Consider the following 27,338-nt stretch of genomic DNA (forward strand, 5'->3'; position numbering starts at 1 on the left):
ATTTTTTTTAATGTTTACTTTTGAGAAAGAGAGAGACAGAGCGTGAGCGGAGGAGGGCAGAGAGAGGGAGACACAGGATTCAAAGCAGGCTCCATGCTGTCTGCACAGAGCTAGACACGGGGCTCGAACTCACAAACCGTGAGATCATGACCTGAGCCGGAGTCGGATGCCCAACCGACTGAGCCACCCAGGCACCCCTGCCATATTTAGAAATCCTGAAATGCATTAATAAAATCAGTTTGCAAGGGTCAGAGACAAAATATCATCCAGGGCACACTTGGAAGAAAGGAAGAAGGGTCCCTTCACCATCGATAAGAAGATGCCAGCTGAAAACAAGGCAGTGGGCTTGGAAGTTTGCAAAGAGATGAATCAGAGGCCTGGCTGGTCGGTATATACCCTGCCTTGCTGCCGTCCCTTTCTTGCCCACCGCATTTGCTGCCCAGGAGGCCATATCTTATACCATGTGACCCTGTCCCCAGCCTTTGGTCACAGCTTTTCTGGACTGGGTTGACCCCTAGCCCCAGAGGAACGAGCACTCGGGCTGTCTGATTCCCTCTAAATGTTATTTATTCTTTGAGCCGGGGGAGGGCAGAGAGAGAGAGCACGGGAGAGATGTCTGATTCTCTTTCAACTGAGCAGACTGGCTCTACTGGACAAAGGGAATTCTGTGTCCGGGCCCTGAACGAGGGAGGGAGACATCACTGCCATAGGAGTGAGGGTTGTAGCAGGACGGTCATAAGTCTGGGCAGGAGAGACGGGGATGGGTCTGGGGTAGGCCAGAGTTACACGGAACAAAAACCAGGGCCAAGCCAGAGAAGCCAGGGGTGGGGGGGTGGAAACAGGCAGACTCGGAAGGCATGGCTGGGTTACTTTACCAGCACAACACAGAGCTGGGCTTACAAACGGAAACCCTACAAGGGCCAGGCAGGCAACACACAGGCGTGGACAGAGCCTGGAGTAAGATCGAGTGGGTCCCGTAGAGCACGGTCTGTCCGAAGAACATCTATCCACAGTGGCCATCGTTTCCATGTGGAAAAGGGACCCTCAGGGTTCCAAGCTGTCGTATTTCCTAGCAAAGCTAAAAGTCAGGAATTTAGTGTCAAGTCTCCTGATTTTTGTATTGACTTTTTTTTTTTTTTTTTTTTTTTTTTTTGCTTTTAATTAAAAACACTTTGTGGACAAAACATGTCCAAGGACAGAGGATGTAAGCAGCCAGCACATAGAGGCCACCGCCCTCCTCCTGGGGAGACAATCCTCCCTAATGAATTCCCTAGAGAATTTTGTCTCCTTTATCACTCCTCCCTCCCAGATCCTTTGACCCAGAGTGCCTTTCTTGTAAACATCAAATCTAATAAACTGGGGGAGAGTATTTCCTGGGCTTCCCCAGAGCTCAGGCAAAGCCGTGTCTACACCATTGAATTCCCTTTGTCATCAGTCTGTGCTCACCAACCGATTCCTGCTGCCTAATCTTGATTTGCGGGCACTTTGATGTCAACGAGGTGCCCTGAATAGGGCAGAACACCACCTTTTTCAGGCAGGGATGGGCTGGCAGTCTGCTCTCTCTATGCAACCTCTCTGAGTGTGTTTCGTTAACAGGGGACTGTCCCCAAGAGACTGGGTGTCTCGGTGTGTGCCAACAAGTCCAAAGTCCAAGTCTGAAGAGAAGGTGCTAGAAGCCTCCCCAGCACAGGTATGAGGTCTGCCTGGAAATCTTTGGCTCCTGGTGCCCTGGAGGGCTCCCATCTCAAGGAAGGACTTGCTTTGGAAAGCAGAGACCCCCACCCTCAGATGTCCCTGTACATCACTTCCCACGCCCTTCAAAAAGCATGTGCCTCTGTGTGTGTGTGTGTGTGTGTGTGTGTGTGTGTGTGTGTTTCCTGCTTCATTCATTCATTGCTTCAACCACAGCTAGTTCTCCCCACCTTCCCCAGCAGAAGCTGGTGCCATGGGGCTTGCTAAGCCTGCCTCAGGCCCTTTCTTCAGATGCAGGGTAAACATTACACCTGAGGCCTGCCTGGAAAGAAGGTGAGACAGAGGCAGACCCCCTGGCCCCCAGCCCCACTAGAATCCGGTAAACAAGGTCTGTGTTGCAATCCTCTGCCTGAGAGGAGGTCATAATGCAGGGCTGGAGTGCAGAGCAGAGGAAGCAAAGGGCAGGAGGACGCCTGGGTGGAGGGAGAGCCAGACTGGACAGGAGGAGGGGGCTGGGAGAAGAGTAAGACCTGGTGGGTGAAGGCAGGGCAGCGGGAGGTGCAGAGGGGAGAGGGGAGGGGCAGCCCGGTGGTGCGGCTCTCTTTCCAAGGCCAGAAACCAGGCAAGAGTTGGAGAGGTCCGAAGTGCAGGGCACGGGGCAGGCAGGGTTAGTCATCAGCTTTCAAGCCACCCAACGAACCGCAGAATCCCTGTCATCGCCTCTGGGTCTCCGGAGTGTCTGCCTGCCTTGCCCCTTAGACCTGGAGCCCCTGCCCCCCAACGCCAACCTCTCAGAGGAGAAAACTCCAGGGCAGGGATCTCCCTCTTCAGGCTGACACTTAGGGATTGAGCCCCTTCTCTGATCTGAGGTTCCCTGGGGTCGGGGACAAGGGATGGAGGTGACCACAGGTTATCGGGCGCTTGGATGCCGAGCGGTCTGCAGGGCACTTTGCACACATTGTCGCATGTGACCCTCAGGACACCGAGATGGATACGTTTCCCCTTTGGGCAGCAAAGAGAGGCACACAGAGGGGAAGTGATTGGCCCAGGATGCATCTGAAGCCTGGTCACTCAGTCTGCAAGCTTTACGGACAGTCCCTATCCTTGGAACCAGGCATGCGGCCGTGAGAGACAGTCTCCACTTTCAGGGGGCTTCTGGTATTTTAGAGCGGAAGACAGAAAATCAAGCAGCGAAGAGAGAAGTTGAGCTAATGACTAAGAACATGAAAAGGCGATCTAGAGGGGCAAGCCTGTGGGGGCTGCTGCTCAGGCTGGGGAGTCAAGGGAGGCCCCTGCCCAGCAACCCCAGCTCCCCAGCGGGGGAGGACCTGCCACATGGAGAGAACAGTGAGCACAGAAGCCCTGAGACCAGACGGAGCTTCCTGCCCTGGGCCCACGCGGCAAGCAGGCCAGCCGAGCTGGACCTGAGCACCAAGGGGTGGGCACGGGGCAGATAACTCCAGCCTCGAGCATCGTGGGCTTTGGGAAAGGGGCTGGGAAGCCTCATGAAGGGACAGAGGAGGTGAGAGCAGAGGCAGGGAGGCCAGGCAGGAGGCCATTCCACAGGTATCCAGCTCAGAGAAGATGAGGCCTATGGGCAGGAGGATGGATTGGACCCAAGGCGCGAGGGAGTATAGAGACAGAATTGAGGAGGCCAGGGAGGGAGCAGAAATGAGAGGGAAGCAGATTTTAACCCTACAACCCAAGCATTTTACCACTGACAGAAACTTTGTCTTTTTCTTCCTTGTCCCTCATTGGCTAGGACAGTGGTGGGTACGTAGTAGGTATTCAATTCATTTATGTATTCAGTGAATATTTATTGAGCACCTACTATGTGCCTGGCTCTGCCCTAGGCACCAGGGATATACCAATGAAGATGGAAAAGTCCTTGGCCCCTCGGAGCTTACACTACAGAGGGAGAGGATACGTGTGTGCACGCAAGCGCATGTGTGATTAGTGATAAGAGAAGGAAAAGGGGAATAGAGGGGGCTGTTTTTGATGTGGTGGTCACGGTAGGCTTTCCTGACGAGGTGACCTCTAAGCCCAGACTTCAAAAGAGTGAGGTGGTGAGTCAGATGTGAGTATCTCGAGGAACTACGTTTCAGACAGAAAGCAACAAGTCCAAAGGCCCAGAGGTGGGGGAGTGCTTGTTGACTGACTAATAGATCTGTTACTTGCTGATTCATTAATCAGTACCTGTGTCTCCGCCTTGGAAGTCTCCGAGAACAATGCCTGGGTTTTTTCCCACCAAACAAGTGTGGTCAGAGGGGTGGAATGGGAGCCGATTCCTTCCTTTCTTTACGCCATCCCTGTTTCTCCAGCACAGGCCAGGCCTAGAAGTCGGGAAGAGGGAGGAACGGGTATTGAATCTGTCACACCACCTAGAGGAAAGGCAGAGACAGTCAAGGAATAAGGCAGGTGGTGCTGTCCCAGAGGCCACCCACTCACCCCCATGCTGTTTCTGGTTTTAATTCCTGGGGGTCCCACCCTGTCACCCCACCCCTTGCCTCTGCCCCTGCCATGGCCCCCACGGCATGGGGAAACCCTTGCCCCTCTGGACGGACAGTCATCTGGTGAGTTATTTGCCTCTCTCTCCATCTCCCCAGGGGTAGAGTGGTACACGAAGGGAGTGCTGTGTACCCACTGAGTCCCAAGCCCTGGGCACCAAGGCACCACGGATTTTAGAATGCAAAGGGCCAGCACAGACTCCATCCAGACTCCTGGCTGTGTCCAGGCCTTCTTAAGACCGTAAAATGACAGTTACTTCCTCCTTATTATTCCTAAGCCATTTCTGCTTCTCCAGCTGTCTTGCTGACAGGACATGTTGTTCTAAATTCCACTGATTCAAGACTTTCTATTCTTACCAAGAAAGCATAACAGACAATATATCCCCAAACATGCCTGACCACACATGGAATCGTAGAAGGCATTTGGAGGCGCACAATGGGGCTGGATCACCCAACCTAACAGTTCTTCCTGATTTTTATTCCAGGCACTCCCTTCCTGGTCATGTGAAATTCTTCAGGCCCCAGAAACCCAGAAGTTCCCTCCCACAGAGCATCCTAGGGCTCTGTAAAGGGACCCCAACAGGGCCAGGCCCTCCTTTCCTGGGTGAATCCCTCCTCTAGAGCCCAGGGCTGTGGAGGGAGGAGAACCTGGCAGTGAGGGACTCAAAAGGAACATCTAAGTGGGAGATTCAGACCACTGTAACTTTCCCCCTTTCTCACATGGCTTTCTGGGTTTTCTTAGCATCTAGAAATTTTCAGGTCCAGGAGAAACGTAGTTATTTCAAATAGCCTTGGGTAAAGTCACCAGGAAGCTGCCTGCCTGCCTAATTGAGCCCAATCATTTCATTTATCCCTGATTCAGTTAAGGAGAAAGAGGATCTCACTTTGCCTTAAGCAGAAGTCGCCCTCCTCACCAACACACAGCCCCCTAAAACTGCGGAGGGAAAGAAGGGTCTTAGTCTGGACTTTGTTGCCACTCCATTCCGGTGTGGGGACTTTATGGGCTGCCTCCTCTGGAACTCAGGCTCCGTCAAAAGTTGAGGAAGCAAGGGGCACCTGGGTGGCTCAGTTGGTTAAGCGATGGACTTCAGCTCAGATCATGATCTCATGGTTCCTGAGTTTGAGCCCTGCAGCAGGCTCTGTGCTGACAGCTCAGAGCCTGGAGCCTGCTTCGGATTCTGTATCTCCCTCTCTCTGCCCCTTACCCGCTCACACTCTGTCTCTCTCTCAAAAATAAATAAACATTAAAATTAAAGTCTCTCTCTCCAAAATAAATAAACATTAAAATTAAAAAAAAAAAAAAAGTCGAGGAAGCACAATGCCTTGTTGTATTTGCCTTTTCGATGGTTCCTGAGGCCAGGAGGGAAGCAGGTTTGTATATCCCCCTCCGGGGAGGAGAACAGTGATGCAAGGATGGCTCCAGAAGGTCCCACTCCGTTTACACATACTGAGGGCCTCGCAAGACCCCGATCTTTCACAAATGTTTTACTTATTATCCCTGGCTCAGAGACGTTTAACAAGCAGCCCAAGGCCACACAGCGGGTGGTTGAAAGCAGCAGAGCCCGGGCGCGTGCCTAGTCTCTCTGGACCTTAGCGCCTCCTCCGGACGAGCTGGGGCTGGGGCGGACTCCTCCGGCGCCCGCCTGGCCCTCCCTCGAGGAATCAGAGTCCCAGATGTCGACGCCCCAGGTTCAGGAGCGGGGAAGTAACTCCCGCCCCGAAGTCAGCCCGGTCGGCCCTGCCCCGAGAGCCGGATGCTCCTCCCTCATTCTCAGGGGACCCCTGTCGGCTCGGGCAGGGTTCGCGCCCACAGGGTCCCGAGCCCTCCTCCTCGCCCCTGCCCGGGGGCTCCTCCGGGCCGCCCGCGCTGACTCAGCGTAAGCCGAGTCGCGGAGGGCGGCGGGGTCAGACGCGCCCGCCCCGGGCTCCCTGGCTCCGCTTTGATTGCCCCCTCCCTCTCCCCCGCCCTCCAGCCGCCCCGCTCCGCCCCCCGGGAGGGGTGCCTGGCCCCGAGCTGGCGGCGCTGCGGAGCGGCCGGAGGGCGCGAGGAGGAGCGCGCGGCGGAGCACGGGCGCAGCATGACTGCCATCGCGGTGCAGGTAACCCCGGGAACCCGGTGGGGCGCTGGCCCGGCTGCCCCCCGACCCTTCCGGAGCGGTCCGGGGGTCTGCCCCACCGGGAGGTGGGAAGGGACTTGGCGCGGAACCCCGGATCCCCGCCTTGCGGGTCTTCTGTTGCAAGCTTGTGGGGTTCGGAGGCAGGTGGGCGGGAAGCAACCTGGGGGCGCTGCCCACCCCCCCCCCCCCCGACGCTGTTCCTGCAGCGCGGTCTCCTCTGGCCTCCGCTCGGGGCCCTGCTAGCACCCGAGGCCCCCAAGCCTCTTGCGGTGGATTTTTCTGCTTCTCTTTGGGGTCACCAGTAACTATGATTAGGCTTTCCAGAGGGGTCCTTTTTAAAAAGGAGAGGCGCGTCTGGGGCGGAGGATGGACACAGTCCACTTGCAGAGTGAGGCTTGTCTTACATAACATGAAGATGCGACTCCGGGGAAGCCAGAACTTTCTCGGGGGTGGGGGCTAGAAAGACCATCTCTCCGCTTCTCCAAACGCATCTGGGGTGCTGGGGCGGGGACAGACTCACTGGGGCGCGCAGGCACTTAAGAGAGAAGGTTGTAGGGGCGCCTGGGTGGCTTAGTCAGTTAAGTGGGGGACTTCGGCTTAGGTCCAGATCTCGGGGTTAGGGAGTTTGAGCCCCTCACCGGGCTCTGTGCTGACATCTCCGAGCCTAGAGTCTGCTTGGGATTCTGTCTCCCTCTCTCTCTCTGCCCCTCCCCTGCTCGCACTCTGTCTCTATCGCAAAACTAAATAAAAACCAGTTTTAAAAATTAAAATAAAAGACAGAGAGAGAAGGTTGTGGCGAGGGGAGGGAGAGGGACTCGCATCCCCAAAGGTCTGACTTCTCACACTGGTGCAAGATGTTTTTGTTGGCCCAGAACCTACGCGTTCCTGCCCCCTGCCCTCTGGTGCGTTGCTGTCCAAAGGCAAGTCAGTGGCGCGACTGCTAGCTACCAGGCGAGCAAGCTGCTTCTCCGCGGAGGCATTTCCCCAACTCGCCTCCCCCAGAGTCTTCTGGCTGGAACCTTCTAACGATTAGAGAGGCTCAGTTGATTTTGCCTGCAAATGCCCAGACCGCCCCCCACCCCCAGCTGTGACTCTGGTAGACGCTGTTCCGCCCAATTTATAGACAAAATAACTGAGGCCCCGAGGTGAAGTAACTTGCTCACGGTAGCCAGCCAAACGACATAGTCGAGATTCAAAACAGGACTTCTTGGCTGCAAATCGTACCTGCCCTTTCCACTTTTGACTAACAGGAGAAATCGTGGCCACCCCCCAAGCCCCCGGACACAGGCGTTTGGAGAAGGACGGCGGGTTGCATCGAGTCCCTTGTCTTTGTTTTCCTTCATAATCTTGAGTCTTGATGAGGGAGCATCTGGGACAGGCCCTGGGAAGAAGGGGACTGGCAGTGAGGACGGTGGGACCGGGTGTGGTCTCTCCCCGGGTGTGGTCTCTCCCCGTGAGGTGCAGCTGCAGATCCTTGTAAATCCTTGTAAACAAGGATTTAGAAGACATATCTGGAAGTGAGTGCTAAATTAAGAGGTGCAGAAGCTGCAAGCTGGATTAACTGGCAGGGGCGTTGTGTGCTGGGCCCAGAGGGGCCTGAAGTCTGGCAGCAGGTGGAGGGGACCTAGTAAGCGGAGGAAGAGGGGGAGGCCGAGGCCGTGGGATAGGCCTTGGGAGCTGGATAGGCTGTGGGAGCTCGTGGGCGATGGCTCAACCCCGGAGCCTCTGCCCCAAGGGTGGGGCGCTGTCCCAGCATGACTCTAGTCATTGCTGCCTAGTAGCCCCTTAGATCAGCCCCAGGGACTGTTGTAAGCATTTGAAGTGATAGCTCATTCCAGCCCCACCAGACAACCAGCGGAGGTAGATGATGTTATCTTCATTTATAGGGGAGGAAACCCAGAGAAAGAGGGGATAAATAACATGCCCGGGGACAGAGAGCTAAAAAGCAGGCCGGCAGGGGTCATGCAGGCCAGTGCAGGCGTGGGCTATGGCCCTAAGGACGGTGGCAGGCCAACTCTTTAGGAAACTGGTGAAGAAATTTCTGGTGAATAATGACAGGGGCCTGGCCTGGGCCTGCATAGAGTGGGCAGTGAGACTAGAGGCAAGTATGGAGGCGGGGGCTGGGGACGTGAAGGATGAGTAGTGAGGGAGGGCAGGTGGGGTCCTGGGGGGTTGCGGAAGGGAAGCCCTTAGCCTTGGACTCAGTGGCCCAGGAGCGTCAAGTGACCCTGTCCTACAGATCATAGAAATCATTGAGGGTTAGAGAGGGAAAAGAGAAACACTCACATTTGTTTCCTCCGAGGAAAGGAGATTAAAGTTCCTTGCTCAAGGTCCCACAGCTGCAGGCGGGCAGGGCAGGGGCAAGACCCGACTGCCTTGGTTCCCTCTTGTCCACTGGCCCTGCACTGACCACACTGCTACGAGCTGCCTCTCCAGGAGAGGGTTTCAGGCCCTAGGTCACTGAAGGCCCGTGGAGCTGCCAACAGTGACCAGTGTGGTGCAGGGTGGTGAGGAATGAAGACTCCAATATATATTATTATTGTTACTCATGTTATCAATAGTTCCCCAACTCCTTTATATGCATGATGTCTTTTAATTCTTGGGAGTTTTCTTGGTGATGAGAGTTTCTTTGTTTTTTGTTTGTTTTTTAAAGTTTATTTGAGAGACAGCGTGAGCAGGGGAAGGACAGAGAGAGAGAGAGAGAGAGTGAGAGCGAATCCCAAGCAGGCTCTGCACTGTCTGCCAGTCACAGAGCCGTCCTTGGGGCTCGACCCCACAAACTGTGAGATCACGACCTGAGCCGAAATGAAGAGTTGGTCGCTTAACCCACTGAGCCACCCAGGCGCCCTGGTGATCAGAGAATTTAAAGGAGGCCCTGCTTTGAGGTGGGAGGGGGAAGAAATGAACTGACGTGAGCTGTCTTCTCTTTGATCCCAGTGTGATGGGCCGGGAGACTAAAGTCCAGTCTGTGCCCAAGGAAGGAGGGGCTGAGGGAGGGATGGGACATACCTGTTGTCTAGACAGCGTGATGTCTGGGGTCAAAAGGTTTCTGGGTCCTGTGTTCTGTGACTTGATTGAGGCCTTGCTTCCAGGGCTCTCCCATCCTAGGACCTTACCAGCCAACTTCTAGGGGCATTGTAACCCGGCCAGGTACCTTCACGGCTCTTGCTTTCCTGCAGCGGTCACCTACCCCATTTTGTAGATGAAAAACCCAAGGGCCAAAGAGGTTAAGAAGCTGCCCAAGGACAAACACCTTTAATGGTTTGTAGACACAGAGGCTTCAAATTTTCCTTGGTTTGTTTCCTAGTAGTCATGCTGTTTTTTTATGATGAAATCCAACACAGACTCTTGGACTACCAATGTGTCCAGGTGGTAAGAAGGACCTGTCGTGGGGGCGCCTGGGTGGCTCAGTCGGTTAGGCGTCCAACTTCAGCTCTGGTCACAATCTCGTGGTTCATGAGTTCGAGCCCCGCATTGGGCTCTGTGCTGACAGCTCAGAGCCTGGAGCCTGCTTCGGATTCTGTGTCTCTCTCTCTGTGCTCCTCCCCCGCTGCCCCCAACCCCTGCTCGTGTTCGTTCGCTCTATCTCAAAAATTAAGAAAAAAAAAAAGAATGACCTGTTGTGGCTGAGTGAGGACAGGGCCCGAGCTGGCCAGCTCAGCTTCCCCTATTCCCCCCCTGCGGCACCTAGAACCCTGCATAGGAGGCAAGGGGAGTTGGGGCCCTGACCCCTGGGGCATCCCTCTACATTCTCTACTCCTTCCTTTCACTAGTAATACTGAGCCCCTAACCAAAGACCCTGTACCTGAAAGGCCCCAGTCGGTATTTATTGGCTGAATGCATCCTGCACATTATACGTTTGTCCAGGCAGCCGTAACAGGCTTTATTATGATTTAGGTGAGAGATCTTGGGTAAGTCATCTGGCCTCTGGGTGACATAGTTTCCCTCTTTATGCCACCTCCCCACTCTGCCCCCCGCCCCCCCCGCCCCCACGGGAGCTTCCTACTCTGCCAACCTCACAGGTTTGAGTAAAACAAGCCCCTGCTTACGCAGAAGTGCTGAAAGCAAATCAGGTCCTTATTCATGTATCCCTGGGGCAGAAAATTCACGGTGGCTCCCACTTAGGTGGGCAGGTCAGCAACCAGTCTGATGTTCCTGCTGGGGCTCTGACCGAAGCAGGAGTCTCCCAGAGCGTGGCTTTGCTTCCTGGCCCTCCCTGAAAAGCATGACCCAGACTTGCCTCCATTTGCACATGTATAGGGTGCACCCCATAGTCCCTGTTCAGTTTCCCAGCAGTGACAGAGCCCCATGAGCTGTCTGCTTACCTCCCAAAGTGGGGTGTAACCTGCTTCCATAGGCACTGTCAAGGGGGTAATTTATGACGGGGCAGGAGATTCATTTAAAGGGAGCTCCAGGGGGGCCGGGTGGCTCAGTCTCTTGATTTCAGCTGAGGTCATGATTTCACGTTTCCTGCTCTGCACCAGCATGTGGAGCCTGCCTGGGATCCTCTCTCTCTCTCTCCCTCTGCCCCAACTCCCTCTCATGTTCTCCTCTCTCTCTCTCAAGAAATAGGTAAATAAACTTTCAAAAAAGCGGGGGGCTGGGGTAGGAGTTTCAGATGGAAGTGACAGTGGTTGCATACCTACTGAATGCCCAGGACAAGCACTGTGCCAGGTACTGGGGACGCAGCAGTGCCTGCATGGGAGGCCCTGCCCTCTTGGTGAGCGGTGTCTGTGTGAGCTAGACAACATATAAGCACAAATCAAAAGGAAATGGATGACTGGTGGTCGGAACAGAGAAGAAAACAGGGTTCCTGACAGGAGGGAACCTGCTGGGGAGGCAGGACAGATCTCTGTGAGGAAGTGACATTTCCACTGAGACATGAAGAATGGAGAAAAGGAGACAGTCGGGGGAAGACTCTTATAGGCAGAGGGACCAGTAGGTCTGAGGAAGAAAGTTCTGGGCTTGTCCTTGGGCCTAGAACGAGTGCGGGCCGTGTCTGAGTGAGGGGGCCAGGAAGCGAGTGCTGGGAGGTGAAGCAGGAGGGGGAGGCAGGGCAGAAGGTGCAGGGCTTATGGTGTGTCTTAAGGAGTTTGATTCTTCAAAGTGTTTCTCTTTTTATTTTTTATTTTTTGCTTTCTGGGTTGAGGAGGGGACCCATGCCTGGGTGGTGTCCCAGGGCTGTGAGATAAGGGACACCTCACTGGACACCCGGCCCAGCTTGCCAGAAGAGAGGGGTGGGTGCACTCTTCCACGGCTGCAACTAGAGGCTGAGGGAGAGCCTCCATGGCTCTCCCAGGCCCAGAAGCTGCTAGACAGTTCAGTTGGCCAGCGCTGGGTGGGGTTCAGGTTCAGGCTGAGCAAGACTAAAGGGTAAGGTGCAAACATCGCTTTCGGTACTGAGGAAAACAAGGTAATAACACCTCGCCTGGAATGTGCAGAACCAGCTGGGCGGAGAGTAGGGTGAAAGTGAAGTCTACTGGGAAATCCTGGGAGAGGGAAAACGGAGCCTTGTATTAAAAGGCTAAGTAAAGGGGCGCCTGGGTGGCTCAGTCGGCTAAGTGTCCGACTTCAGCTCAGGTCATGATCTCGCGGTCCGTGAGTTTGAGCCCCGCGTCGGGCTCTGTGCTGACAGCTCAGAGCCTGGAGCCTGTTTCGGATTCTGTGTCTCCCTCTCTCTCTGACCCACCCCGTTCATGCTCTATCTCTCTCCGTCTCAAAAATAAATAAACGTTAAAAAAATTAAAAAAAAATAAAAATTAAAAATAAAAGGCTAAGTAAAAAAAAAAAAAAAAAGAATACTAATACTCCAGTGCTTTTAACAACCTTCACAGTGCTTTAGGCAGGGTTCTTGCTTCGCATACAAAGAAACCCACAGGGCGCTGCAAGTTCAAGGTCACACTGGCCTGGTCTGACAAGTTTTCTGAATTCTGAACAGACTAGGATCTGCCGCCTTGCTGGTCAGTAGAATTTGGATTTCTTCTTCATAAAGATCGTTAGAGAAAGAAAGGTCAGGGAACCCTCCGTGCCTGGTGAATAGCTGGACAGTCCGTGCTTCTGGGTCTTGAACAGAGGACAGGGAGCAGGTGGAGTGGGGGAAGGGCTCCCCAAGAAGGCGGGTCTGTGCTGCAAGTTAAGGAGGGGCTGGGAGGGAGGGAAGCTACTTGCAAAGGTGGGCGTCCCAAGCTTCCCAGGGGACGGCAACAGAAAATAAGGCTATGGGAAGCCGGGAGCGTGGGCAAGGGTTTCCCCTGACATGCCATCCGTGGTGTCTTCTAGGCCCAGAGGCTGCTGGCCCGGCGGAGGCCCCAGCGGCCCTTCTTGGAATCCTTCATCCGGGTTCTCATCATTGTGTGCGCCGCCCTGGCCCTGGTCCTCTCCTCCGTCTCCATCTGCGATGGCCACTGGCTGCTGGCTGAGGACCGCCTCTTTGGGCTCTGGCACTTCTGCACTTCCTCCAACCAGACGGGGCCACGCTGCCTCAGAGACATGAGTCAGGCCCACGTGCCCGGGCTGGCCGTGGGCATGGTCCTGGCCCGCAGCGTGGGCGCCTTGGCTGTGGTGGTCGCCATTTTGGGCCTGGAGCTCCTCATGGTGTCCCAGGTGTGTGAAGACCTCCACTCACGGCGCAAGTGGGCTGTGGGCTGTGTCCTCCTCCTCGTCTCTTTCATCCTCTCGGCCGGGGGGCTCCTGAGTTTCGTGATCCTCCTCTGGAACCAGGTCACGCTCATTGGTTTCACCCTGATGTTCTGGTGCGAGTTCACGGCCTCCTTCCTCTTCTTTCTGAATGCCATCAGCGGCCTTCACGTCAACAGCATCACCCATCCCTGGAGCCAACCGAGGAAGTTTTAGGCCTCCCTCCTAAATCCGAGGACGTCAGGTTCTACAAGAAAGTGTGGTCAAGACGGGACTTTTTCAACACATGACCTCTGATGGGGGTAGGGGTGGGACCGTGACCTTGAAACTGCTGCTGCTTAGTCCATAACATTTTGGTGGTTGGCCAGAACCAGCCCAGTGGCCTTTGCAGCTGGCCTGCAGAGGTCAGGAGCGTCCCTAGGGCCACCAGCTGCACAGCCTTAGCCAAGTTATTAGGATGTTGATTTTAGAAGTTAACACATTTTAAGACTCTTTTCTTGAATCCTTCTTCCCAGGATGGGACTAGATTAGGAAGCAGCTTGGGTGACTGGTGCCTGGGCTGGCTGCACAGCTAAGTGAAGTTCACCCTTGTTTTATTGACTGTGTGCCAGGATAGGGGCAGGTGGGTCCCTGGGATCCCCTGGGGTTGCCCAGAGCAGATCATTCTTCCAGCTAAGCATATCCAGTCAGTGCCTAGGACTTTCTTCCACCAGCCCAAAGGACCTCTGTGCACCTTTCCTTGCTATAGCTTTGGTCATGTTATTGAGGATTCCCTCAATGTCTTGCACATAATAGGTTTTTAAACCATTTGACTTGATTTGAACCCTGCCTTTGCGGTGGGGGGGGGGGGCATAATCCATGAATAACCTCAGCCGCCAGCAGCCGGCCATCTCTGCTGTCTGTGGGAATCCTGCCTTAATTCTTCGAACCAGCTTCCCAGGATGGCCCACCAACCTCCCAATACACAGTCCTCCCTGAGGCGAGCATGTGTGCGTGTCTGTCTTTGGCAAGGGTCAGACGGCCTCAAGGTACCATTTTTGGCTCCCAGAGCACATATCTGGACCTGCTGGACTCCAGGGGGTAAAGGGGACTTGCCTACACTTGTAATGATTACCAGGATGAGTGCAGGTGAAGGGGACCAGGAACCAGTGGAGAGTTCCATCCTTGCTGGCAAATCTGCGTTTTTGTGCAGCCAATTGCCCCCTTCCCAGCTTCTTTTCTGCCCAGTAGCTTCAACCATTTCATTCCACACTAGCCCCTTCCCCCTCCACCTGGTCCATCCTGGCTGCTGGTCACTGTATGGGTTTTTGGTCTCTTGCCCCACCCTTATTACTGCAGGTGCCCTTTCTGGGTGCTTCTATCTATCCCTTGTGGCTTTTTTTTTTTTTTTTTTTAATTTTTTAAACTTGAAGTTTAAAAGCACAAGTGAGGAAGGGGTGGAGAGAAGGAGAGACAGAATGCTGAGCAGGCTCTGCGTTGGCTCTCAGCACAGAGCCCGATGCGGGGCCCCAACTCCTGAACCGTAAGATCATGACCCAAGCCCAGATCAAGACGCTTAACCAACTGAGCCACCCAGGCACCCCCCTGTGGCTTTTTAAAAACTTCTATTTCCAAATGCATGTGGAGTCCATGGAGATCAAGAAAGATGTCATGGGCCAACCAGTTTTTCAGAGAGCAGAGCTCATCAACCATACAGGCTGAGTTCTTGGCCCTGGAAAATAAGCACCTGGGCTTTCATTCCAGAAACCGTTCACAAGGTACAAAGGGGTGACTTCCTTGTCTCTGCAGTGGGGAGATGCAGGGGTGGGAGGCCAGGGCCCAGGAGGGGACAGCACTTGTCCAAGGTCACCCACCAGCAAGATGGCTTTTCCTTTATGTTGGGGCTTCTGTCCAGAATGCTTTCCCCTGAACACTAATAGGCTGTGTTTTGTAAAAGGGTTCAAATAGTCCCGTTTAATCCTCACACGGCTGGTGGGAGAGGGAGTGCCAATAATTTTAGTTCCAGGAAACTAAAGTCCAAAGACAAAAAAGGGAGACAGATCCCCATGGGACAGGGAGACAGGCCCTTGCCCCCCTGCCTAGGAGTGAAGACAGACACAGCCTTGGAGCACAGGGATTTGAACCCAAAAGCCCTGGACTGAACTTGTGCCCCTGCTTGCCGAGTATCTTGGGCAAGTCACAGGACCTTCGTGAACCTGTTTCTTTTTCGGCCCAATGGAATCCTGCCCCCTTCCTGGCTATTCTGCCCCTTGGGCTGCAGGTGACTGTGAAAGAGGAGGCACGGGAGGGTGCCTTGTACCCTGTTGGGTTAGTAAAAGGAAGCTGGGGGTCTTGGCATCTCTCTTGGCTTCACTGACATGGTCAGGTTAATCCAGTTGTCTTGAGGCTCTAGGGTAAGAGCTACTGGACAGGTGAGTTGTAGTGAGGGGTAAGGAGGGTCCATCTAGGGCCAAGGGTCTTGACTGCCATGTTTCCTGGGCTTCGAGCTTATTCCTGCAGGAAGGGGTAGGGAAGGCCAGCCTCAGCATCCTTCACCTTGTGTCTCGAGGGCTAAAGGAGAGCGGGCAATTACATACCAGACCCATCCCAGCTACCATTTATTTCCCTGCCTTCTGGAACCCTTGAACTGCCCTTCACGTAACACAACAGACCCAAATCCCGGGCCCTCGTCCTGCCCCACGGTGCCTGTGCTTTGATCAGTTCTGAGGAATTCTCACCACAGCCCCCTCCCCATCCGAGGCCCAGAGGAGGGGAGTTCTTGGTCACAGGAGAAAAGCCTATGATGTCTGCTGAGAAGACTGATACAGACTGTCCTGCAGCAATGTCTAGCCTTCTCGTGACCCATCTTGGTCTCTGTCCCGTGCGTGGCCCTGCTGCAGCCTCTCAGATGACACTGGCCCTGCAGGTGCCCCCGCTCTGCTCTGAGGTGCTGGCCTTGGTGCTGTGGGTGAGGCCGCTGGTGCCATTGCTGAAGGTGGAGTTGAGGGCCACGGGGCGCAGTAGAAACTCACGGACGTGCCACTGCCGCCACTTCTTCTGAACCTCCAGCTGCACCTGCCCCCAGAGACCACCATCAGTGGAGGAGAGAAGAACCGACCTTGTACCCACAGTCCCATTCACCGCCCCCCCCCCCGACCCCAGGACCTCAGCATGGTCCCACGACTCGTATCTTCCCCTCTCCTGCAGGCCCCTCAGATTGGCCATTTCCAGCCCCAACATCCAGTAGGGATTGAGGGCCCCTCTCTCCTGGACACTTTCACCTTCAATCTTGCCGCCTGGGTCCCAAGGAAGGGGCTTTGGGCTGTTTCACAAATTCCAGAACTCCAGAATTAATCAGGTCATCACCTGGGACAAACTGGACTCCTTCCTGTGAAGCCTCCCTAGCTCACAACTTAATCTGGGGGCCCGGGAGTTGCTCTTTGGAAATGTCCTCCAGGGTGCCCAGCTGTAGCAGCCCAAACCTTTGAAGCCAGGTTTCATGCTTGAGTTTTGGAAAACAGGTTATTCCCATTCAAGTGTGGCAAACCAGTTTGATGGTCGACAGTTCTAGAAAGGCCTTACTTGTGTGAAGGACTGTATTCAACTAGTGGTTGGGCTGCTTCTGTGTGTGTCCTCCCCCAACTGCTCTGCGCAGGAGCAGAGACTTCATAGTAAGTGTCTGGCCCTCCCAGGAGTCAACACTCATTTGGAGGGTCCTTGAGGATGGATTTGCTGTTACTGCCTCTGCGCCATTTTACAGATGGGAACACTGAGGCCCATTGAAGGGCAGTGGGCAGTGAGCAGGGTCACCCACCAGGCAAAGCAGCAGAGCAGTCAGGAGCCCGGGTTCTTGTTGGGGTGCCCATACTTCCCTCTTTCCTGGACTTGCTCTAGAGTAAGAACCTCCTGGAGAGAGCTTGTTAAACATTTTCAGGCTCCAGCCCAGACCTACAGAATCCCCCTTGTGCTGAACTGAGGGTCGTGCGCAGTAAATGTGTGAACTAGGCTTCTGGGTGCTTCGATGTTCCCATGAAGTGAGCTCAGGAGACCCAGCCCGCACCCCACCTCTCCCCACCACCTTTTCCGGGGAGCTCCTGAACAGGGATCCAGTGGCTAGGAAGCTCCTCTCTCCAGGCCAGCTGAGAACTCACCTCCCCATTGAGGAAGCAGTACAGGACGGCCACCACCAGGCCCTGCGGGGGGGGGGGGGGGGGGGAGGTGGGGCAAGGCAGCAGGGGTCAGTGCAGGTACTCCTGTACCCAGCCTCCCTTCAGCTTCCCCCCCCCCCACATCCTTGAATTGCTAGCCCCAGGCTCACTTCTCCCCAGGAAGTGTCCCAGAGCCTTCTCACACCTCTCACCTCAGGGGGAATTAGGGCTATGTCCTCTGAGCCCCCTACTGTACCCCTGGCTCTGCTGGCATCATCCAGCATAGACTCAGCTCCTTGGGGCAAGAGCAGGACCCCTTTTGTCTGTGAGCCCAGTGTCCAGCGTCGGGCATTGGACACCTGTGGTTCCAGCAACCACAGAGTAGAAGCTGCTAACTTGGGCCCGTGGGGACCAGGCCAGTCCCCTGAATTAGTAAGGCGGGCCATCTGGGAGAAGCAGAGACTGGTGGCGCCCAAAGCGCACTGTCCCTCAGGTAGGGGGAGGGGCCGGCCCCTGGGGGACCCTGGGCCTGGTGCGGGCTCATTTTCAAGATCAGCTGGAAATACGGAGGCGGTCCACCGCAGCCAGCTCTTCACACTGAAACACGAAGGTGTGACTGTGAAATCAGCAAAGCCCGCGTGCTGGTGCTGGCCTGCCAAAAGTGGGGTGTGTGTGACCTCTTCGTATACATCTCCTTGGTTAGGGGCCTCGGGGCTGTATGCACTCTATGTTCCCTGGTGTGATGGAGGTCTGCGCCTGTCAGGACCCTTCCTCACTAGTATCTGCAGCTTCTGTTTTCCAGTGGTCCTGGCATGGAGCTCGGCCAGGGACTCCAGTCTTGAGATGCAGGGTTTGAGGCCAAGAGGCCTGCTGGGGACCATAAGCCAAGGGCAGGGTCTCTGCTCACCTCCTCAGGGACCCCTCAGGTCAGCCTGCCCTTCCTTCTGCCCTGCAGCTTCCCTGGCTGGTGGGCACCCTTCCCCTCAGAGGTCTGCGTGCCATAGCGCTGACCTCAGGGGGGCTCCCCTCCCCTTCCCGGTCCCATCCAGACCTGCCTTTACCTACTTAACACATTGGAAAGGACCCCAGAGGATGATGAACCAGCCCAGCTATGGTGGACTTAATACATACAACGGCTCAGGGCTGTTGGCGTTTTAACAGTGACAAAACTCAAGGATTTGCTTTAGAATATCAGGCATCGGGGACTGCTACGTAGAACGGAGATCATTTGGGGGAAGTGGGCTGCAGGAACGCCTACTCAAGGCTGCAGTTTCCAAATTCTGTAGCACGTTAGGATCGCCTGGGAGCTTTTGCCTAGGTTACCCCAAATCCGAATGCCTGAGGACGGATGATCTCAGACTGGGGCACCTGGGAGGCTCAGTCAAGTGGCTGATTCTTGATTTCATCTCAGGTCATGATCACACGGTGAAATCAAGTCCCGTATTGGGCTCTGTGCTGGACATGGAGCCTACTTGAAAATCTGTCTCCGAAAATCTGTCTCCTTTCTCTGCCCCTCCTCCACCCCTGTCTCAAAAAAAAAAAAAAAAAATCCCAAGTGGTTCTCCAGCTTTCTCACCTGGGAGCCTCTGTCAGCAGATGGAAAAGTCAGGCTTTGTCTGACCTACATAACCATGGGGTTCTGGGCTCTAGGGCTTCACTGAATCCTTGCCAAAGCCCTAGGGGGGAGGGGGAGGACGCCGATTTTACGGGTGAGGGAACTGGGTCACAGGGGGTTCGGCAGGACTGGCCCCGTGCTTGGCCCAGAGCCGGTGGTCAGGCTGCTGGCTGTGGATGGCGCCCACCTCATGGGGCCCGGGGGTGCCTGGGCCTCCAAGATCCGGAGACACATTTTCACAGTTCAGGTGAGGGCCGGAGCCCCAGGTGAGGGAGAGTGAGTTGTGCCCCAGGTACATATAGGGCAGGCCTCCTACAGCCAGCGAGTTTAAGAAATTCCACAGTTTTTGGGGCGCCTGGGTGGCTCAGTCGGTTGAGCGTCCGGCTTCGGCTCAGGTCATGATCTCGCGGTCTGTGAGTTCGAGCCCCGCGTCGGGCTCTGTGCTGACAGCTCAGAGCCTGGAGCCTGCTTCAGATTCTGTCTCCCTCTCTCTCTGACCCTCCCCCGTTCATGCTCTGTCTCTCTCTGTCTCAGAAATAAACATTAAAAAAAAATTTTTTTTTAATTAAAAAAAAACAAAAAGAAATTCCACAGTTTTTATACAATCATTAAAAATGAAGTCTTTGAAGAATTTTAGTGACGTGGAGACAACAGGAAGATAGAGAATTACAACACACAAGATAGGACACCACACATTAAAAAAAAAAAAAAAAGGAAACCACACATAGCATGACCTCAATTATATAAGCTGTGCGTACATAAGTGTCTTCCTGGATAGAAAAGAGACTTTAAAGAAAAGAAAAAAAAAAAAAAAGACGTAGAAGTAAACCCACCATCATTTTTAGCAGATTATTTCTGGGGCCATGAGATTATGGATGATTTTTTTTTTCTTTTTTAATGGTTCCTTATTTTCCAAATTTTCTACAACAACTCTTACGTGTACAATCAGAAAAAGCCAGAAGTGTATGACAGGGTGCCTGGGTGACTCAGTCGGTTAAGTGTCCGACTCTTGATTTCAGCTCAGGTCACGATCTCACGGTTCGTGAGATCGAGCCCCGCGTGGGGCTCAGTGCTGACAGCACAGAGCCTGCTTGGGATTCTCTCTCTCAAAATAAACATTAAAATAAAAGTATATGCCATTGATAATGTATTGTGGTTCTGTGTGTGTTCATTCAGCCCCTGTCTTTTAGAGACTCGGACTAGAATATTCACATTTGAATAAAACAGTCTTTGATTTGATTAAAATGAGGGGGGTCATGGTGGAGGAAGCAGCTGGGGACAGACATGAGACATACCCGCCTTGAGTGGGCAATGACTACATGGGGGCTCATTATCTACTATTCTCTTTAATATATGGAAGAAATTTTCTATAATATAGAATTTTTAAAATATATACATTATATAAAATATACATGGGTAATAGATAAACAAGTGATATATGTTTGTGTGTGAGCAAAGTTTAAAAAAACCTTAACGATCCATTTTCTTTGTAAACATAGAATGTTTCTATGAGAACATTCTGAAAGTGCTTTTGGGTTTTCTCTTGACAAGCCATTTCCTTAGAGAGAAACCAAATGGCCCAGCCCCAGCCACAAGCCCCAACTCCAGGGGACAGGAAGTTCCCTTTCTGTGCAGGGAGGCAGACACAGGTATCTGTGCTCTCAGTGAGGTCACTACCCACTTCTGGAAGCCAGGTCAAGGCCTTCCACCCATGTGGACCTGGAATCCCCCACCTGCTGAATGGGCCATTGTGAGCCCAGCCTTCCCACACATTACAAGAGCAGGTGGACACGGAAACTCTGGATGAAGAAACGAAGAATGTGGATTACATAAGACGCTGGGTTCTCTGGAGCCTGGGGCACCGGCAGGGAGCTCTGGGCAGAGGGGACAGCCCTGGGGTAGGGTCTGAAGGCAGGGTGTGGAGAAGATCTGACTCTACTCAATGACGTGTGCCCAGTGATGTGTCCTCCCCGGAACCTGAAAGTGACAGAAGGGTGACCCCGGCCTCACCCACCCTGAACTGAACTCAGGCAACAAGGGAGACTCTGAGCCCCGTCCTGAGACCAAAGCCTCCCCAGTGAGGAGGACTTTGCAGGATAATCAATCTTGTTGCGAACAGGCTGGCTTCTTTAGGAAAATCCACTGGGAGAAATTTCTCTCAGGCCCTGAAGCCTATAATCTCTAGCCTTTTCCTGGGAATTTGCTTGTTTCCATTGCGGATATTATAAATCTTGGAACAGACTGTGTTTCTGTTTTTGCTCTGGCTACTGGAAATCTCTAAGTTCTCCTACCTTCCTAGCACTCTCCTGAATTTGCTTCTCTGTATGAACTCAATTTTGGTTTTTATTTTTATTTTTTTCACTGATCCTTCGCTACCTTTTTTTTTCTTTTCTTTTTTTGTCCTCTGTATGGTTTTCCTGAAAGCTACATCATATTATTTTTGGAAGGAGACAGCTATGAGTAAACAAAGTAACACTGTGACGTTTGGGATTCATGTTAAGAGTCCTTCTGTCTAAACACGTTTACTGTTTTGTTTTGTTTTTAAGCCTCACAACATCTCGAATGAATAGGTAGGTGCTTTCTTCCCTCACTTTCTTTCTTCCTTTTTTTTTTTTAGGTTGGGTATTATTCTCAGTAACTTGTGTATGCATGCAAGTTTCAAAGAGTCAAATGATTGCTGTCACAAAACAACAGCAGCCTCCTAACACCCCTGCCCCCATTTCCTGTTCCTCAGAGGCAACTACTTGGAATTCTTTTCACTGGTTCTGAAGAATATGCTGATGATGCTACTTCTGGATTTTTCGGTTTGGGGCATTTTTTATGGACTTCCCAGTATGAAGACGAAGATATTATTCTCTTTCAGATGCCCTCTCCCTCATTCCCACAATGTTCCTCTTCCTGCCCTGCTTTTTGATGGCTCAGCCATAGCCCTCAGCACTAAAGCTATTTTGACTACATATAAACTGTGGAGAGGTGTGCAATGCAGTATGTGGGGTTATTTTTCCCTTTCGTCTTCCCTGGAGTCAGTCTCTCTCCTTAGTTTTACCTCCCACCCCCATCTGACTGGTGGGGAACTTGGGTCCCACAGCACAGTGAGGTCCTGCCCAGCTTCTCTTGGATGTCAGCCAAAGCAGGCACCCCCAAACCCCCTGCTGGACCCTTCTGGGAAGACCTGGCTTGCCGCCTCTGTGGTCTCCATTTCTCTTTAAGGAAAGAGAGAACTCCCGAAAGTCACAGTCCCGCGAAACTTACCTGGAACGAGCCAAGGGCCAATTCAAAGAACAGCTGGACCTCCATGGCATCTTCTGGGGAGAAGGCGAAGATGATGTAGTGGACTCCGAAGAGGGGGATCAGCAGGAGGGTAGACTTGGCCAGGCGCCTACAGACACAGACCCAGACCCACTGCGGTGTCCTGCCCCCTTCCCCTAGGGCACAGCTCCACACACCCAACCTGCCTGACTGCAGGAGGCCAGCGGAGGGCCCCCCCCCCCAACCTTTGTGGTTTGACTTTTCATTCTAGAGAATTTCTAACTCCCACATACCCACCACCCATGGCCAGTCCCCAAAATACCTGATTACGCACCCCTATCGGCAAATAACATTTGGACACAAACGCACCCAAACAACTTTATTATTTATAAATTATGTGCATGTGTTATTTAACATATTATTCACAAAGCCAGGATTCTTTTTTTTTTTTTTTTTTTGGTAATAAATACCTATAAGGAGATGTGCTTTTTTTTTTCTTCCCAGATTAGGGTTGCTAAATTTAGCAAATAAAAAATACAGGATGCCCAGTTCAATTTGAATTTCAGATAAACAAAGGATCATATTTTTTTGAGTAAGTAACTAAAACACTATTTGTTGTTTATCCAAAATTCACACTGAACTGGGCATCCTGTGTTCTATCTTGCAGCTTTATCCTAATCCCCGGCTCCAGCTTACTCTGGAGACCACTGCTCTAAAGATGTCCTGGAGAATCTGTCACCAAGTAATCCAACTCACTGCTGGATTCTCAAAGCTCAGAACCTCACAGAGAAAGCCCTTGCTGGACACTGATTTGTCTTTAACCGTTCTGTGCTGAATTACATCTCCCCAGCCCCAATTCATAAATTGAAGCCCTAACTGCAGGACCTCAGAAATACCCATCTCTGCTTGCAGACAGGACCTAAAAAGAGGTGATTAAGTTAAAAGGAGGTTGTTAGGATAGGACCTTAGTCCAATCAACTGGCGTCCTTTTAAGAAGAGGAAGAGACACCTCTGAGCACAGACAAAAGGACCCAGGGAGAAGGCAGCCATCTACAAGGCAAGGAGAGGGGCCTCAGAGGAAACCAGTCCTGCCGGCACCTTGATCTTGGGTTTCCAGCCTCCAGAACTGCGAGTAAGTTTCTCTTCTTTAAGCCATCCAGTGTGTGGTTACGTTATGATAGACCTAGCAAACTAGTACAGCATCTCCCTTCAACATCTTAAAGGTTTCAGAGTATTTCTGGATCACATAGCTTGAAAATCTGATGAAGGCCATTCTCCCTTGAACAATACACAGACCTATATCGATGTCCCTGAAGCTGGGTCCCCGAAACCCATCAGGAGACTCCCTGGCGTTGCCCCAAGCACAAATCTCTGCTTCCTGGGATCCTGAGAGATTTCTTATCTTCCCACCTCTGGGGCAGCCTTCTCAGGCTGCACAAAGGACCCATCCCACCCCCCCTCACCCCACCCCCATTCCTATTTACATTTGTAACCTCCCAGGAACTAGGTCCAGTTGGGTAAACAATAGGTGCTCAGGAAATACGTGCTGACTGAGCAAGCCTTGTCTTTGCCTTCCACTTACTTATAATGGTTCGCTTCATTTCCTCTTGTCTCTTGGGTTCTCAGTTTTCTCATCAGGATTCTTAGGATGTTTATAAAAAGGATGAAATTAATCTGTAAAACACAAGACAGAGGTGGGGCTGAAGGTGATCGCCACCCCTCCAGGCCCCTGACCCCTGGACCTGAGGGCAGAGAAGGCACTGCAGGCCACACCCGAGATTGCACCACTGTGACTCCCCTCGCCTGCCCCACAGTCCTGGTGGAGCAAACCTATGGGAGGGGATGACTGACCCGTCACCCGCTCCTACCCCCTGGCTGCTGGAGCTCTGAGGTCTGCTCAGTTGCCATCAGGGATTATTCACACTGGGGGTGCATTGAAACCCCTGGGGACCTTGTTAAAAGGCAGGTTTCAGGTGACCTGAAAGTCTATATTTCCATCAAGCTCCAGATGATGTCAAAGCTGGTCCTCGACTACACTTTGAGTAGCACGGCTTTCTTCCAGCAGAAGTTTTGTTGTTGTCATTTTAATGTTTATTTATTTTGAGAGAGAGAGAGAGAGAGAGAGAGAGAGAGAGAGAGAAAGCTCAAACAGGGAGGGGCAGAGAGACGGGGCGAGAGAGAATCCCAAGCAGGTTCTGCACTGCCAGTGCAGAGCCCGATGTGGGGCTCGAACTTACGAGCCCTGAGATCATGACCTCAGCCAAAACCAACAGGCAGATGCTTAACAACTGAGCCACCCAGGTGCCCCACCAGCAGAGGTTCTTAAGGTTTAGGGTATTGACTGGGGGGTGGGGTGGAGTCCCAAGGCTATAGGTCAGTAAATCTGGGGTGGGGCCCAAGAATTTGCACTTCTAACAAGCTTCCAGGTGATGGTGAAGCTGCCGGCCTGGGGACCATACTTTGAGAACCACTGCCTCAGAGCCTTCTAGCATCACTTTGCAGTTCAATCACCAACTTCAGGAAGCCACCCTTGATCACCTCTCTTTTCCTGATATATTGCAGTGAGGGATCATGTCACTGTGTAAGCACCTGAAATGTTTGAAAGAGGACAAACGCATACGTCTGTCAAACTTGTGTGTGTCCACGTATCTGCCAGTCCCAATCCCAACTTCCTAAAGGACAGGAATGTAGTCTGTTTATTTCTTTTGGTGTTGCCTTCACGGAGCCCAGTGCCAGAATGTTATAAAGATGCCCACACGGTGGTACCTCTCCTCCTCTCTCACCCACCTACGGGCTCCAGCACCATTTACAGAAGCAGGGATCAGTGGGCTCGGCCAGCCGGGCACCCTCATTGTTCACACAAACAGCCTGGGGCCTGGGAATGCTGGCCACAAGACAAGGATTAGAGGCCTGTCAGGACTCCTAGCCCAGCTGCTTCTTCAGGAACATGCTTCTCAGCTTGTTTGTTTATGCCTCTTGCTCAGAGCTGGCTATGCATGGTGTATATGAATAAAAGCTTTTTTTTTTCCATTTATTTTTTGTCTTAGAGTTGGATTCAATTTAATAGGGAGCACTGGAAGGCAAAAAAAAAAAAAAAAAAATTCTCTAAGGTCCCAAGAATGAGTCCCAAATAGTGAAATTCCAGGCCCTGTGACCAACTGGTTGGGAGGTTTTTATTTTGTTTTGTTTTGTTTTTTTAAGTTCTTACTTAAGTAATCTTTGCACCCAATGTGGGGCTCAAACTCATGACCCTGAGATCAAGAGTCATAGCTCTTCCTTTTTTCTTTTTTTTTTTTTAAGATAAAACCTTTTATATTTTTCTTTATTTATTTTTTATGTTGATTTATTTTTGAAAGAGAGAGAGACAGAGACTGAGCATGAGTGGGGAGGGCCAGAGACAGAGAGGGAGACACAGAATCCAAAGCAGGCTCCAGGCTCTGAGCTATTAGCACAGAGCCCGACATGGAGCTCGAACCCACAAACTGTGACATCACGACCTGAGCCGAAGTCAGACACCTAACTGACTGAGCCACTCAGGTGCCTCACTCACATGCTCTTCCAATCGAGCCATCCAGGTGCCCTTGTTGGGAGATATGTTGCATCAAGAGTATCCACCAAACATTCAATCACTAGATAGACCCAGTCCCATGAAATCTGCCAGGACGCTGGGGCCCACTGTCCCTCTGCTGGGGCTCTCCTGGGCTGGGCTGTCAGATTCCCAGAATTATAGCAAGGAAACTGCCCTAACTAAATGAGGAAATGCCCTCCTGTGGGAATATCATGCAGTCATAGCACATTGGTTCATTAGATAATTTCAAAGGACATGGGACACCTCACATCTCTTGCTAAGTGAAAAACCAAACTAGAATACAAAACTATATTAAGCATTTTGAAAAAAGTATGTTTTTCCTCAAAGAAAAAGGAAAGAAAAGCACATGTGTATTCATTGTGTGTATCTAGGTGCTAAAAGTATGTGTGATTTTATTCCCTTTTGAAAAACAGACTTTGTATCTTCCAACTTTTCTTTTTACATGAAGTCTATTATTTAGAAAAAGGGGGCGGGCACACCTATGTGGCTCAGTCAGTTAGGCATCGACTCGTGATTTTGGCTCAGGTCATGATCTCCCAGTCGTGGGATCAAGCCCCGTGTAGGGCTCTGTGCTGACAGTATGGAGGGCCTGCTTGAGATTCTTTCTCTCCCCCTTTCTCTCTCTGCCCCTTCTCCGCTCACGCATGTGCACTCACTTTCTGTCTCAAAATAAATAAACAAACTTTTAAAAAATGTTCAAAAGGGGCACCTGCTTGGCTCAGTCAGTTGCACCTACAAGTTTAGCTCAAGTCAGGATCTCATGGTTTGTGAGTTCGAGCCCCGCATCGGGCTCACTGCTGTCAGCCTGTTGGCACAGAGCCCTCTTCGGATCCTCTGTTCTCCTCTCTCTGCCCCTCCCCCCACCTCCAAAAAAATTTTTTTTAATGTTAAAAAAGAAAAAAGGAGGGAGGTCATGGGATGGCGGGATGGCTCCCTCCCCCCAACTGCCCCTAGAAGGTCACCAGCCAGCCAGTGGAAGAGGAGGGGCTGCTGCCCTGTGAGGCACCCCTGCCCTGCCCCAGAGAGCCCATGAAAGGCACTTCCTGTCAACTGGTCCTGTCGCCATGGGGTCCCCCTGAACCCTGTGCCCGGCTGAGGGGCTGATTCCATCCAGGAGACAACCCGAGGGTGTCCCCCTATTTCATATCCACACCCACAGGCTCAGCTCCAGGGCTCCCAACCCTGACTGCAGAGTAGAAGCACCTGAGAACGTAAACCAGAGATTGGTGTCCGGGCCCCTCCCCAGAACAACGAGAGCAGAATCTCTGGTCCTCAGTATTTTTTTTTTTTAAATGTTTATTGATTTACTTTGTGAAAGAGCCGGGGAGAGGGACAGAGACAGAGTGGGAGAGACAATCCCAAGCAGGCTTTGCCTGTCAGTGCAGAGCCTGATGCAGGGCTCCAACTCACAAACCGTGATATCATGAGCTGAGCTGAAATCGAGTCGGACGCTCATCGACTGAGGAACCCGGGCGCTCTGGCCATCAATATTGTTAAACAGCTCCCAGGTGATTCTGAAGGGCACCCCAGTTGAGACCCTCTGGGTTCCCTGTCCCTAAGTCACTCTTGTATCTCCTCCCCACCCCTCCCAACAGCACCCTGAGGGCCCAAGACCATGCCTCACTCAGCTTTCCTCAGCTCCCTGCCTATGATCCCAGCTCAATGATTCTTCCCAGTAACAAGGGGATGCCTAGAAAACAGATCAGGACAGGACCCAAAGGATCTGAAGGTGGGGGGGGGGTTTCATCACAGAGCCAGCCAGGTTAGGGCAAGGAGCTCGGCTAATCACATTTCAGTGGCTACTCA

The 27,338-nt window shown here is 52.5% G+C and overlaps 2 protein-coding genes across 2 annotated transcripts in view; one reads left to right on the forward strand and one right to left on the reverse strand.

The window, feature by feature from the left end:
- Nucleotides 1-5,952: 5,952 nt before the first annotated feature.
- TMEM37 (transmembrane protein 37) lies at nt 5,953-13,935 on the forward strand. The gene is made up of 2 exons (XM_058715504.1): nt 5,953-6,298; nt 12,596-13,935. Exons 1-2 carry the CDS (start codon nt 6,278-6,280, stop codon nt 13,166-13,168), a joined length of 594 nt encoding a protein of 197 aa, XP_058571487.1. The 5' UTR covers nt 5,953-6,277; the 3' UTR covers nt 13,169-13,935.
- A 1,601-nt stretch (nt 13,936-15,536) lies between these two features.
- The window catches only part of SCTR (secretin receptor), a 78,760-nt gene continuing 66,958 nt past the window's right edge, over nt 15,537-27,338 (reverse strand). The window contains exons 10-13 of the mRNA XM_058715503.1: nt 23,526-23,617; nt 21,947-22,073; nt 17,083-17,124; nt 15,537-16,006 (exon numbers count right to left, since the gene is read on the reverse strand). Of these exons, the coding sequence (XP_058571486.1) occupies nt 15,836-16,006; nt 17,083-17,124; nt 21,947-22,073; nt 23,526-23,617 (432 nt within the window). The 3' untranslated portion in view covers nt 15,537-15,835. The remainder of the gene's footprint in view (nt 16,007-17,082; nt 17,125-21,946; nt 22,074-23,525; nt 23,618-27,338) is intronic.

This window comes from Neofelis nebulosa, chromosome 2 (genome assembly GCF_028018385.1).
Source record: "Neofelis nebulosa isolate mNeoNeb1 chromosome 2, mNeoNeb1.pri, whole genome shotgun sequence".
Classification (NCBI taxonomy): Eukaryota; Metazoa; Chordata; class Mammalia; order Carnivora; family Felidae; genus Neofelis; species Neofelis nebulosa.